Here is a 14,933-nt window from a genome sequence, read left to right as displayed (position 1 = left end):
TTTGGACAAAAAATGTCCATCTGCCATATATGCATTGAAAAAAGAATTCAGTATTGAGAAAAGTTTTTCAAAGTTCTGGTCAGTTTTCATGTAATTTAGAAATTGACCTTAATGAAACATACATCTTTGTTTTATAAAGAAATATTACTTGAACATTATATGTTATTCAAAGTCCTGGTCAATTTTCACATATTGTAGAAATTGACCTCATACTCATATTATAAATAATATGACTTGAACATTATATTTTATTGAAAAGTCTGGTCAGTTTACATGTAGTGGTGAAATTGACCTTAATTTAACATACATCTTCGTATTATAATAGAATGCGATTTGAACATTATATGTACAAATATTTAACGTTTTAAGGGTTTGTTTGCATACCTGAATGACCAATAAACGGCCTTATGTTTGTTTTGTTTCTTTAATCGTTTGAGGTTATTTACCTAACAAGTCAATCAAATTTAAACTCTAATTGTTGGTTTTGTTGGATATATTGATGAACTTCCGATAGAATTTTGACGAATGTGTAAACCATTTCATGTTTAAGTATATATTGTGTTTTTGGGTTATCTTAGAACATGTGTATCGTAATCCTTAGGTCAATAAATGTTTAGATATCTAATTAACAACCAGGTGATATAGATATTTATGACATATGCATTACCTTTTATAACATGTACAGTTTACATGAATTACAAAAGTAAATATAATTTATAGATGTGATTTTTCAACCCCTTTGACAAACATTTTCACTGTCAAACTCTTTTTGAAGCATTCCATAAATTTAAATCAAGTCTTGGTTATTAAAGACAGAAGACACAACATTTTAGATAGTTTATTTAGATAATGTTCTTTTATAAAACGATGGTTAGCATCAATCCATCTGCACATTCAGTTTTCTGTGTTGATTTTTTTCTTGCAAATTTTCTTTGTTACACTCATGTAACAACGATATTCCGCCATCATAATCCTTTGAATTAGTACATCAAAGTCTGGGTCACTAATTTTACCTACACTGACTCCACCTTCTGTTAGATGTGTTAGTTTACAGATAAAATCCCTCTCAGTGTCAAACCAAATATTACAGAATTAGTAATTTGGTCTTTGATGCTTTTCTCTGAAGCAAATAACTTCAACAAATTACGAAAAGCTTGGTATTGTCTTCTTCTTTGCAATGCTTATAACATTTAAAACTAAGAGCAATTTAAGGTGGTACCTAACACTTTCACTGAAATTAATTTGGCTCGTTTAATTTTTATAAAATTTTGTCAAAGTATTAACTTTGACTCTTTAACAAAAATATAAAAATTTCAAAAATTTTGAACCAATCGTTATGTCAGAAAAACTACACTGGTTATATAGCAGTTTCACAAACACCAATTTTGATCATTATTCCTTTTACAACACAACATAATTAGAATGTTAAGCTGACTTTACAGAGTTATTTCCCTGTAGTGTTAGGTACCAGCTTAAGTAATGTTTGGAATTCTAAAAGTGTCTTGATAGTGGGACATCTGTCTTAAAGCAGACAGTGTTGTCAGCAAAAATAACATTTTACCTGGACTACTGTACAGACAACAGATTTGCACCTACTTGATTGTATCAGTCTACCGTAAATTCTAGTTATATTAGGAGCCCAAGGACCCCTAAGATATGTTATCCCTAGCTAGACATTTAGTTGTTATATGATAGATTTCTATTTTGAGGGCTATTCAAGTTTTGTTGTTAACTGAAGATTGTCACATGATCCATACAAATAAAGAGGATTTGTAAATCTTCAAAAAGACATGCAGATACAAAATTTCAATTTCCAATCACAACAAAAAGAAGTATTTTTATATGATATTGGTGTTGTTACTGTATTACAGCATATTCATAAGATCACTTAAACAGTTTGTAAAGCATTATAAAAATTCATTTATGGCTTAAAGATGAGTAATTCTATATCAATATATAACATTTGAAGTGACGTAGGTGACGGTAGGTCAGGTGAAGATTAAAATTTGAGAGGCTGATATAAGCTATTTAATGTTTTTCCCATCTTTAAAGTTTTTATAAAGCTATAACACAATAGAGCATGAATAAGAAGGTATACATAAAGTTCATTGAAGTAGAAATTAACAGTTAAATTTAATTGTTTCTTTAAAATTCACTTTGATCATGTCATACAAAGAAAAAAGGGTGTAGTGATCTTAGTATTTTCACCTGCATTTGTTTGTGTGAGGATGAAAAACCACAATTATCACCTGAGTGCATTGGTCCATGTGCACCATTATAAGGCCATGAGATAAAAATGCATGTTTTACTCGGGTAGAATATTTGAGAAATGGGACCTTTTATGTTCTGTCTACAGTACTGGGGTAGCTGGGCTAATTTGTTTCTGTTATGTTCTTTTGGTTTGTCTATCCAGTATCCGGCTGAAAGTGAAGGTAATGCAGTGCTACTTACCATTTTCATGGTTCGCTGATCACAGAAATATGATAGTCTCATATTAAAAATTTTGGTAATGATAGTTTTCCATAAGACATGGTCACAACAGCTTGAAATTTGGTACACTTCGTCATATGGATTTGCACTCCTTATAAATTATATGTCAAATTGAGATATTGACCCAACCTCACTGTCAATGAACATAGAAATATAGATTTGGTGTGGTGTGGTGTCATTTGGACACCCATTCTTGTTATTGGTCACAACAGAATAAGGCCATAATAATTGATGAGACATTATAGATATTACAAGAGATGTTTAAAAATGGTTTGCTACATCCACTGAATTGAACCACATTTATCACTCGATTAATTTGAAAATAAGAATGTTTTGTTCTAATTTCATTATCCTAAAGGTAGGAATAGGGAACATTCAAATATATTTTTCTCCAGGCTAGGGGTACTTCTCATTTTTTTTTTACGTAATTAAGGATGTTTATTTTCTTCCAAGAATAATTATATCATACAAATAGTTTTTTTTTATAGCCAATCTAAACAGACATATAGTTTGTTATAGCCTTGTGTATAGTTGTGATGAAAAGAAAATTTATTTCCCAGACACTGTTAATTCTACATTCATGTATTCTTTTCATTGTAGCATGACAATATAACAATGATAATTACTTCAATACACCATTAATTAATGTAATGGCATGATCATCAAGAACCATCTATTATTATTATTATGCCTTTTGTAGTTCCTTTTCATCAATACATATAATATTGGTATTAATATGGAGTATGAAGATTTTTGTACATTTAATTAAGGGTTATTATCATGTTGGTGATTTGTTTTGGAAATATCATTGAGAGATACGTTTTTTGTATGTCCTTGTCTCAGATAAAGAGATTGTAATTAGATTATTTCTAGATTTTTATTTTATCATGTTTTATTGTGAATCTGTGTTTATGCATCTGTTTATGAGATGTTTTTTTTTTAACACTTACAAATCTTCACACACAGATTTTGTATTGTTGACAGATAAATGTTGAAAATCAAATTAAGTCTTTGATCTATATTTTTATTGATAAAATATTATTTACCATCTTAATATTGTGCATTTAAAAAATTGCAACTAGGATCATTAAATAAGATTTTATGCTAAGCCATGCTATTTGGTTATGCAATTAGTCAAATATATTGATGGAACAATTATTTGTGGTATACAGTTGCTGACAATATTATTATACAATGATGGCATCTTTTCAGAATTTTTGTGTTATTTGCTTTATCATGTTTATGTTCCAGATTCACAATTTTACACATGTTTTTTTTTCACATGTCCTTGGATAATGGTATAATAAAATTCTTTCTGCTTAAAGCTGGGTCAAATTTTTATTTGTTAACGTCTTTTGACAAGTTAAAATTAGTAACTTTACTCTTATGGCATGCAAAAGCAGGGGTCTATTCTGTGGGGTAATAAATATGTTAGAACTTTTTATTGTTAAAAGATTATGTTTTTCCTAATTTAAGAGGGGTGCTCTGCCTAAATCAGCTTCTGAGAAGATCTACTTGGACTCTGTCCATTATCCTTGTATATGTTACTTGTGTACTTAATTTGATAGTTTGAGAGTGTTTTTTTTAATTAATAAATGGGAATTATTTAGGGATGAAAAGCAACAAAAAATACATGTATGTTAATGTTAAATATTAAACCTGTCTAGATTTTACTTTTTTTTAAACAACTTGATAAAGATATCTTGTTTTCATTTCAGATGTGTGGTAGTGCTGTTAAATGGAAAGAAACAATCACATATAATAAACTCTTGTAAGAAGACCATCACAGCTGTAAAGTTCTCTAAAGATGGCAAAAATATTGTCACAGGGGAGGTAATTCATTATTGTCATGAATAGATTATTTTCACCAACATAAAGAAATGGATTTTTTTTTTAATCCATAGTACACAAATATATTGAAACATAATTACAAGACAACAATATAATGTCATTTAATGTCAAAAATTTTAACAATAAAATCTGGCCGCCGAGAAATAGACAAATAGCAGTGCTTAAAAGAAGTGGCGTTCAAATCAATTATTTTTAAATGCCCATTTCTTATTTTTGTTTAACTAAATTGAATTAAATTTTCTTTTTTTTCAGTGTGGTCATCAGCCTGCAGTACGTGTATGGGATGTGGAAGAAAAAATACAAGTGGCCGAATTCTATGGACACAAGTTTGGCATTAACTGTGTGGTAATATTATATTAAGGTTAAATTTTCTATGTCACAACATCTGAAATGTATAATTGAGATTTATAGCTGTGAGTGATAGGATGATTTGATTTGGGGGAAAACAAATGTTGAATTTTAGATATTAAGAAAAAAACCAAACCTGTTGCACTGTCTTTAGTCCATCTTAAACAATTTGAACCTCAGCTTTTCTTTATAGATATAGGAAGATGTGGTGTGAGTGCCAATGAGACAAAACTCTCCATCCAAATAGTTTAGTTTATTTGAAAATATAGATTTCTTATATATTTTGTAAAATGGTACATAAATTACACTTAAATTTTATATAATCCATTTTGTATCTTACAATGAAGGAAAAGATTCAATTTGTTATTTCTATGATATACTGTATTTCTAACAGTCATATAATATTTTAACATAATTAACAGGCTATTATTTGAACTTGGAATTGTTTTTAATTATGGAATTTGCTTGATTTCTTGTTATTGGAATTTTATATAAGTTCCATGTTTATTCTGTACTGAAATGTTCTGTGCTGCGCACAACACTTTCTATTACAAAGAAAATATTATATTTTAAGTAGAATGCACTGTGCCGCGCACAACACTATCTAACCAAAATACATTGTGTGGAAAATGTTATGAACAGCTCAAATGATCATAATACAAAATAAACATGGAATTTATTAAAAAATTTTAAACTCAAGAAATTATGCAAATTCCATAATTAAAAATAATTCCAAGTTCAAATAATAGCCTGTTATATTCTGACTGTATTTTCAGGCATTTTCTCCAAATAACAAATACATAGTGTCAATAGGATCTCAGCATGATATGATGGCCGCAGTTTGGAACTGGAAAACTGGCAATAAAGTGGCAACAAACAAAATATCTAATAAAGTAAGTTCTGGGGCAAAACAGGATCTCATGGTCGACAATCTAAATACATTGTATATAGTAAGGTTTTGGGAAAAACAGGATCTGATAGAATATTTAGTAGTAAAGTTTTGAGTCAAAATAGAAACTAAAAAAGCAACAATTAGAATACTTGGTAAAGCAAGTTCTGATTCAAAACAGGAGCTCAAATGGCAAGCAATACAAAATAACTCTTAAGGGAGTTAGCTTCTCAGTTTGAAAGTAGTTAACTTTTCAAAACACTAGTTTATATTGATAGGGGATTAATAAAGGAATCCAAAGAGCAAAAAAAAAAATATAGGTCACCATGCTTGTTTCCGAGATATTAGCCATTTAAATTTTAATTTTGTCAGGAAAATATTCTCTCTTGACTTTTCATAGGTTTATCATTGACAAGTTGAAGTTTTCAAAAACTGTTAAAAAGTAATTGAAATTTTATCAGACTTTTACAGATGGCTAATCATTGTACATGTAAAAGATTTACAAAAGAAAAATGGGGGTAACCGGGCAATTTTTTTCAAGACATTCGAATGGATAAAACCAGAGGATTCCGAAAATCTGATAAAAAATCTAAAACATGACAAGCCAGCTTCCTTAAGTAATGTAAGGTGTGGGTAGAAACAGGAACTCCAGATGCAACCAATAAATATTTCAAAAAAGTAGGATTGAGACATAACAGGAAATAAAGTAACAACAAATGAGATATCTTGTATGAAAACAGGAATTTGAAAAATAAAAACTTGTAGGTGATTATTCTGGGTGCAAAACAGAAGCTTTACACAGCAACTAGTATAAACATCTGCAAAAAAAAAAATTAAAATTAAGTTACAGATAAAACTTATCACAGAAACTCATTTCTGATGAATTAACAATATTTCTCCACTCTCAATAGTTTAAGGTGGTACCCAACACTTTAACTAAAATTAATTTGGCTCGTTTAATTTCTTAAAATTTTGACAAAGTATTTTCTTTGACCCATTGACAAAAACATAAAAATTTGAACCAATCGTTTTTTCAGAAAAATTACACAGGTTATATTGCAGTTTGACAAACACTTATTTTAATCATTGATATTCTCTCAACAACACAACGTTATTAAAATGTGTAGCTGATTTTACAAAGTTCTCTCCCTGTAGTGTTAGGTACCACCTTAATTTTAGATTTAAACACATACATGCTCATATTTTAAATATCTTGAGTGGAGAAGTATTAGAATTCACTTGAAACTAGGTATGTTTTTATTTTCATTGATTATATAATTTCAGGTTAGTGCTGTAGCCTTCTCAGAAGATGGTTCCATGTTTGTTACAGTGGGTAATAGACATGTAAAATTCTGGTACCTGGCGAGTAGTAAATCTAAGGTAAGGGCATAGAATAAGTATATATAGATTCAAGATTCAATATTTTATTATACTGTGGATTCATTATTCGTTTGGATACACATTTTTGTGGGTACAGGTAAACCTCGAATTCAAATGTTCCATGAATAACATATTTTCAATAGGCTTTGTATACAGAGGTTGGCAAAACCATGAAATCAAATATCCATGAATATGCAAGTTTTCAGCAATCCACAAAAATTATTACCAACGAAAATAAATGAATCCACAGTAGTCTCAATACTTGCACTATATATTTGATCCAGTCAAAAGTAGATTAACCCCAAATTTAGTGTATAGACATATTTACACTTTTATGCAAATTTGTCCGCCATTACATAACATCACACAGGTTCTCGTAAACTTTGACTTCATAATTCAAAACATTTGATGTCACAACTAAAAAGTGATTGTTGCGTGACGTCAAAATGTTATTTTGGAGGTGATATAAGGTCATTCAGAGGCAAAATACAGCTAAATACCAAAAACATAAATATGTTTATGGTAATCAAACAAAAGTTATGGTCAGGGCTGTTCCAAAAATATGTGGGTTGTGGATGTGAAGCATTCAAAATGATTAAATATGAGTGTTGTGCATAAATTTTTCTTTTTATTTTGTAATAGTTTGATTTTTAGATGTAACACATCTTTTGATTGGTTTACAGCATTTTATTTATCATCTCATACAGATAGAGTTAATTTTGTCATGTGACTGTGACTTCATCAACATTTTTTCATGATTTACTCCGGTTTAAAATGCAATTTAGAATTAAATTATAAGGAATGACTGTAATATTTTTTTCTGTCTATTTGAAATAACAAAAAATGTGGTGCACACTTTGAAATGACAAACAACACACGTTATTATTATTATTATTAAGTGTGCAACATATTTTTGATGTTATTCTTCATAGAAAGTAAAATATAACAGTCATTCCTTAAAGAATTATTGGTAGATTAAAAGCAAATTATTCTATGGTTGACCAGTGTCTCAAAAAAAGTGCATCTTATGTCCCCAATTCATTTAATTCTGAAACAGCCCTATCCAGAATAGAAAATCAAGACAAGAATGCAATTGTAACCTCTATAAATAGATAGGTTAAAGTTCATGGTAAATAAAAACATTAAAGAGATAGTGCTTTCAAGATACATATAAAAAAAATCAGTGGAAGAAAAACTAAATCAATTTTTTGTAGTCATTAGAATTATGCTGAACAGTTTAAAAGAAGAATTGACATTGATTAAGATATGATATATATTTTTCTCTTCAGATATTAAACGAGACGGTTCCATTATCTGGCAGGTCAGGCATCTTAGGAGAATTAAAGAATAATTTCTTTACTGATGTTGTTTGTGGGAAGAACAAATCAGTTTTCTGTATAACACAGTCTGGTTATTTATGTAACTTTAATGAAAAAAGATTGCTGGAGAAATGGGCAGAACTTAGGGTAAGTCACTTTTTCCGAAAAATCAACTGTAAACTAATTTATTTTTGCAGATACTTTATTTGACATTATGTTCCTTTCAGACAATTTTTTCATCACTTTTATTTCAATTCCCACCTAGGCTATTATGTTCATTTAGTCTGTGCATCTATTTGTTTGTTCTTTCGTTTGTCTATCTGTTCATTGTCCATCTGTCTGTCCCGCTTCAGGTTAAAGTTCTTGGTCAAGGTTTTTGATGAATTTTGAAGTCCAATCAATTTAAAACTTAGAACACTTTTCCCTATGATATGTAAAAAGAATATGGGGTATGATTGCCAATGAGACAACTATCCACAAAACCCCAAAATGACACAAACATTAACATTTATAGGTCACTGTATGGCCTTCAACAATGAGCAAAGCCCATACCCCATAGTCAGCTATAAAAGGCCCCCGATAAGAAAATGTAAAACAATTCAAACGAGAAAACTAATGGCCTTACTTATGTAAAAAAATTAACGAAAAACAAATATTTAACACTTAAACAAACGACGACCACTGAATACAGGCTCCTTATACTTTAAATGCCAAATTAGAGTTTTTACCCCAATTTCATGGTCCATTGGAGATAGAAAATGATAGTGTGCCATTTAAGCTCATGTTGTATTACAAAAAAAAAACAAAGTATGAGAACAAATGATTTATTTGCTCACCCATTGTTATCAATATAATTGAATTCTATATGAAGTAAGAGGTTTAATCCACCATTATCTGCATATGGAAATAAACTCATCATAGATACCAGGTATTTTGTATTTGCGCCAGACACATATTTCATCTACCATGTCTACAAAAGACTTATCAGTGACGCCAGAAAATAAAAAAAAGTTTAAAAGGCCAAATAAATGTCTATACCAACTTGTCCAAGTCGAGAATATGACAGTTATATTCCATTCGTTTCATGTGTTTCAGTTTTTGAATTTGCCATTTGATAAAGTACTTTCTGCTTTGAATTTTTCTTTAAGTTCTGTATTTTATGTTATTTTTTTTGTATACATTTGATTACAGACAACCTGTGCTAATTGTGTGACGGCTGCTGCTGACTTTATATTTATTGGTTGTGCCAACGGTGTTGTGAGAGTATTTAGTGCCCAGAATCTACATTATATAGCCAATCTACCACATCCTCATTATTTAGGTGTAGATGTCGCATCAGCTCTTAATCCAAGGTAAATATCCTCATTAGTTAGGTGTAGACGTTGCATCAGCTCTTAATCCAAGGTAAATATTCTCATTATTTAGGTGTAGACGTCGCATCAGCTCTTATTCCAAGGTAAACATATTTTGACGATTTCATTTTGATTTATTTCTCAAATTTTCACGTTGCATTTCTGTTTTCAGTATTTGTTAAGTTTACATGTATCTAAGTGGGAAAAAGAGAGGAAAAAGCTATCTGTTTCCACCGTAAACAATTTTCTGATGACATTTAGTTTTTTGTTCATTAGAATTGTGAGTGAAGCAATATGCTACAATTTTTTCATCTCTTGAATACTAAATTTTATTGTTGATTTTTTTTTATCATTTCTCCATATATTTCTATAAATTAACTGCATTCTTCTGACAGTTTCTGATAAAAAACATACATTCAATGTACCTCATCTACATATGAATGATTTGTCTTTTTTAGTCAAATGGTTAGCCAGAAGAAGGATGCTAAGTATCCTGATACCATTGGAATAATATATGATGATTGGAATAAAAAGGTAAAACACAATAGTCAATTCATTTCTTGTTAAGTATAAAGTTTTGTGATACTATCTTTTTGCCTACAATAAAGAAATGTCTTGTTTTATAAAAATATTACATCAGAAACAGGCCTGTAGCCAGAAATTTCCAAGGGGGGGTTTGTTGGACTCACCAACTGGACTTTAACAGTCACAATTCGAACAGAACATTGACTTTAACAGTGCTTATTTGTTTTCAAGGGGGGGTTCGTCCGAACCCATCCTTGCTACGGGTATGAGAAACACAACTTGCACACATATTGTTGTTTTCTGTCTAGCAGTTTGAATTTTAATGTTTATACGTTAACTGAGTCAGTCAAAATGCATAGTATAAGTGTTGTTAGAAGTGAAATATGAAAAAGTATTGCTACTGTTGTTAGAACTCTGTGATGGCTATAAATACAAACATGAAAAGGTAAGGTTTTTGACAAATGTTGGCCAACAATAACTTTTTTAATTGAATATTTCATCTTGGTTCAATGAGGACTATCATTAGAAGATAGAAAATAGATCATAATATTTCTTTATTATTTTAGAAATTTTAGCTTAATGAATTACCTGTTTATGTTTTTACTTATGTTGTAGGTGACCTGTATATATAATGATCATAGTATGTATATATGGGATGTCCATGACGTGAAGAAGATTGGGAAGTCCAGAAGTTTTTTGTTCCATAGTTCTTTCATTTACAGTTTAGAGGTAAGTTTTTATGGCATGCCTTCAATGGACATAAAATAAAAAGAAACAGTATTATAGTTAAAAAATTTGCAGGCATAAATTAGCAACCCATTAAATCAAAAATTGATGTCTGCAAATCTCCAAATACAAGATTATTATCTTGATTCTAATGCAACTGAAAGAAATGCTGTTGAATTATGCATTTTGAAATCAGTCACATGAATTCTTAGCTAGTGGGATTAAGACCATCAATTGTGAAATTGATACCCTGAAATGTGTTGTGTTATCCAATCAAAAAGATAGTTTCATTTTTTCCATTCTCATCCATGTCATTGTGTAATTTTCAGTTGATCCCAAACGTTTTGGTAGATGTTATGAACATGGGTTTACTCTCCTTTATATTTACAATAGTTCAGGATATGGTTACTTTGGATTTTGATCCTTGATACAGCACCAATGATTGAAAATACAAATTTTTACTTGATTACTTAGCCAATATCTTTTGAAACCCAGTGCTATACGACTGTGCAAAAATGTGGAAAAAATTGGTAGCTAAGCTTATTATTTTGGCACCATGAAGTTCTGGGCATCTGCTGGTTTCCATAATTAATCAATTATATGTACATATGAAGAAAACTATAAAACAAGTTAACATTTAATAAAAAAATATACATGTATATACTGTTTATTTTATTTTTATTTCAGACAAGTCTGCCTATTACAGAAGATCAGAAACAGATTCTCCCTCCAGGATCATTTATAACATGTTCTAGTGATGATACAGTCAGGATCTGGAATCTAGACCCTCATATGAAAGATATGAACATTTATAAAAGGAATATATTTTCACAGGTAAATAATGATATCCAAATGATGATGATTTTACCACATATGGTGTAACTGAATTGTTAAGATTTGAATAAAAACACAATTATGGTGTAAAGTGATTAAAATATTGCAATGAATTTGATCCAGGCAGATATTAAATATTCTGAATTTGACCATAGGGAATGATCACATAAGGGACAGTTAGAATAGACAACACATTGGTTATCTGTGCTTGAAAGTCAGCATCTTTGCTAGCCTTGGCTAGCGAAGATGGAAAGTCAGTAAATATCTAAATCTGTTTAAATTTCAACAAAAGAGACAACAAAACCCCATTTACATTCTTGTGAATCACAATCATTTTTATGCTCCTGCCATAGAGGAGGGACATTTAGTTTTACTCTTGTCTGGTAGTGTCACTTTTACTTTTCTTGAGTTATGTTCCACTACAACTTTATAAGCAAGCAGTGGCAACATCTGTGTCCTAAGTTATAGAATAATTAGTGTATCAACTTGTAATAACTTGTGTTGATTTTCAGGAATTGCTGAAAGTTATATATACAGATCCATCATTGAATTACTTGAGAGATGTGAATTACAATCCAGGTAAGTCATGTGATCATAAAATAGAGAATGGAAATGGGGAATGTGTCAAAGAGACAACAACCCGACCAAATAAAAAAACATCAGCAGAAGGTCACCAACAGGTCTTCAATGTAGTGAGAAATACCCGCACCCAGAGGCGTCCTTCAGCTGGCCCCTAAACAAATATATACAAGTTCAGTGATAATGAACTCCATACTAATTTCCAAATTGTACACAAGAAACTAAAATTAAAATAATACAAGACTAACAAAGGCCAGAGGCTCCTGACTTGGGACAGGCGCAAAAATGTGGCGGGGTTAAACATGTTTTTGAGATCTCAAACCTCCCCCTATACCTCTAACCAATGTAGAAAAGTAAACGCATAACAATACGCACATTAAAATTCAGTTCAAGAGAAGTCTTAGTCTGATGTCAGAAGATGTAACCAAAGAAAATAAACAAAATGATAATAAACATAAATAACAACAGACTACTAGCAGTTAACTGACATGCCAGCTCCAGACTTCAATTAAACTGACTGAAAGATTATGATTTCATCATATGAACATCAGGCACAATCCTTCCTGTTAGGGGTTTAGTGTTATACCATCATAACGTATATGAGAAGAACATAACCGGTGTCATACCAAGAACTGTTTTTAGAATAAATGTGTTTAGTTCCGATGCAAAGACCTTATCAGTGACTCAATATTAACGCCAAAATATGCAATCTTTAATGACTTAACAACAGTATCGTAATTATATCCCTTCTTAATAAGTCTATTCAAAGGTTTTGTAAGTTTCTGAGGTGAATACTGACACCTTTGTGCTTTATAAAGAATATTTCCATAAAAAATTGGATGTGAAATACCTGAACGTATAAGAAGTCTGCATGTTGAGCTATATTTATGGATGATGTCTTTATACTGATGATAAAATTTAGTAAATGTTTTAATTAGTTTAATCATAGTCTGACAGACAAAAAAATCCTGGCTGAACTTTATATAAAAAAGATTCACATTGTTCCTCCGTACAATGCACCAAGAGTTGATGAATTAAATGTTTTTCTTGGTCGTCTGTGTCAAATCAAATTTCTTTCACTTGGTGTTTCTTTCCAAAACAAGTTTGATGGTAGTAACCTTTTTTTTTTCCTGGCATTCTGTTATCCAATTGTTTTAAAAATATCGGTATGAACAAAAGAGATGTGCAATAAATGTCAATGAGACAGCAACCTTAGATTACGTAAATATACATCTGCACCATACACTTTTGATAACGCTCACACACTGTATGAGAATTTAAAATATAATATGGTCCAGACAAGAATGTGTCCATAGTACACGGTTGCCCCACTGGCATATCATTTTCCATGTTCAGAGGACCGTGAAATTGGGGTCAAAATTTTAATTTGAAATTAAAATTAGAAAGATCATATCAAAGGTAACATGTGTACTAAGTTTCAAGTTGATGTGACTTCAACTTCAACAAAAACTACCTTGACCAAAAACTTTAACCCAAACTTTAACATGAACTTTGCACTATCATTTTCTATGTTCATTGGACCGTGAAATTGGGGTAAAAACTTTAGTTTGGCTTTAAAATTAGAAAGATCATATCAGGAGACACATGTGTACTAAGTTTAAAGTTGATTGGAGTTCAACTTCATCAAAAACTACTTTGACCAAAAACTTTAACCTGGAAAGGGACGAACGGACGCACAGACGAACAAACGAAAGGACGAACAAACAGAGGCACAGACCAGAAAACATAATGCCCCTCTACTATCGTAGGTGGGGCATAAAAAAAAAGAAAAAAAAAGACTACTTCCATGATATCTTTAATAATCAAGTACAAAACTTGGATGTCTATTTATTCTGCATATAGCTAGATAGTGCAAAAAAATGTATTGACACATTTAAAGACTAAATGAAGCTAATAATATTTAGGTAAGTTAAAAATATATAATGTGTTTTTTAAAAGTTAACATTTGATATATGTTTCAGCTGGAGGTACTGATAAAACAGATACCAATTATGATGATAAGAATGGCATTAGATCTTTGTGTATCAGTCCTGATTCTAAACACTTAGCTTCTGGCGACAGAATTGGTAATATAAGGTGAGATTTGCAGTTTAAAATCATTTGAGTATTTGTATATGAATGGATCAGAATTTTTTTTCTTCAAATAAGTAATTGTACAAAAGGATTTTTGTGGACCTTTGACTTCTTTAAAACATGTATTCTCTTGTAAAAGTATTCATATAGTAATGTATAGTATAAACAATAGGTATACCAAACACAACTTTTAAAATTTTGATAACAGTATTGGATAAATATAAAATATGATTTTCAACTAAGAGTTTGATAATTTGAAAAGGTTGGTATTGATAATTTGCTTGATACTGGGATTCACATGACTTTGTTGGCACCAATTTTTCTGGGTAGTGAGAAACAATTTTTTTGTTAATATTCGTTTTCATGGTTTTTTGAAACTACATTTATGCCAATATAAAAAGATGTATGCTTTTTTGAACATTTAAATTTGTGGTTCACCCTTACCTACGAAATCAATGAAAATCTGTGTCATAGAAATGATTATGAATCAGCAGAGGAAACTTTTTTTTAGAATTGCACACAAATTTTGGGCTCACCTTTGTTGGA

At 30.4% G+C, this 14,933-nt stretch overlaps 1 protein-coding gene across 3 annotated transcripts in view; it reads left to right on the top strand.

Annotated features, from left to right (window-relative positions):
* LOC134701471 (mitogen-activated protein kinase-binding protein 1-like) overlaps positions 1-14,933 on the top strand; it is a 64,791-nt gene that overhangs the window by 15,670 nt on the left and 34,188 nt on the right. For all 3 annotated transcript variants that reach the window (XM_063562625.1, XM_063562624.1, XM_063562626.1), the window contains exons 3-13: positions 4,209-4,323; positions 4,594-4,686; positions 5,466-5,582; positions 6,863-6,958; positions 8,248-8,424; positions 9,469-9,629; positions 10,088-10,163; positions 10,770-10,883; positions 11,568-11,714; positions 12,227-12,293; positions 14,276-14,390. In XM_063562625.1, coding sequence (XP_063418695.1) covers positions 4,209-4,323; positions 4,594-4,686; positions 5,466-5,582; positions 6,863-6,958; positions 8,248-8,424; positions 9,469-9,629; positions 10,088-10,163; positions 10,770-10,883; positions 11,568-11,714; positions 12,227-12,293; positions 14,276-14,390 — 1,278 coding nt within the window. The remainder of the gene's footprint in view (positions 1-4,208; positions 4,324-4,593; positions 4,687-5,465; positions 5,583-6,862; positions 6,959-8,247; positions 8,425-9,468; positions 9,630-10,087; positions 10,164-10,769; positions 10,884-11,567; positions 11,715-12,226; positions 12,294-14,275; positions 14,391-14,933) is intronic.

The sequence above is a fragment of the Mytilus trossulus genome, unplaced genomic scaffold, assembly GCF_036588685.1.
Source record: "Mytilus trossulus isolate FHL-02 unplaced genomic scaffold, PNRI_Mtr1.1.1.hap1 h1tg000244l__unscaffolded, whole genome shotgun sequence".
Taxonomy (NCBI): Eukaryota; Metazoa; Mollusca; class Bivalvia; order Mytilida; family Mytilidae; genus Mytilus; species Mytilus trossulus.
The sequence above is the reverse complement of the archived record's forward strand: the minus strand, read 5'-3'. Positions and strand labels throughout refer to the sequence as shown.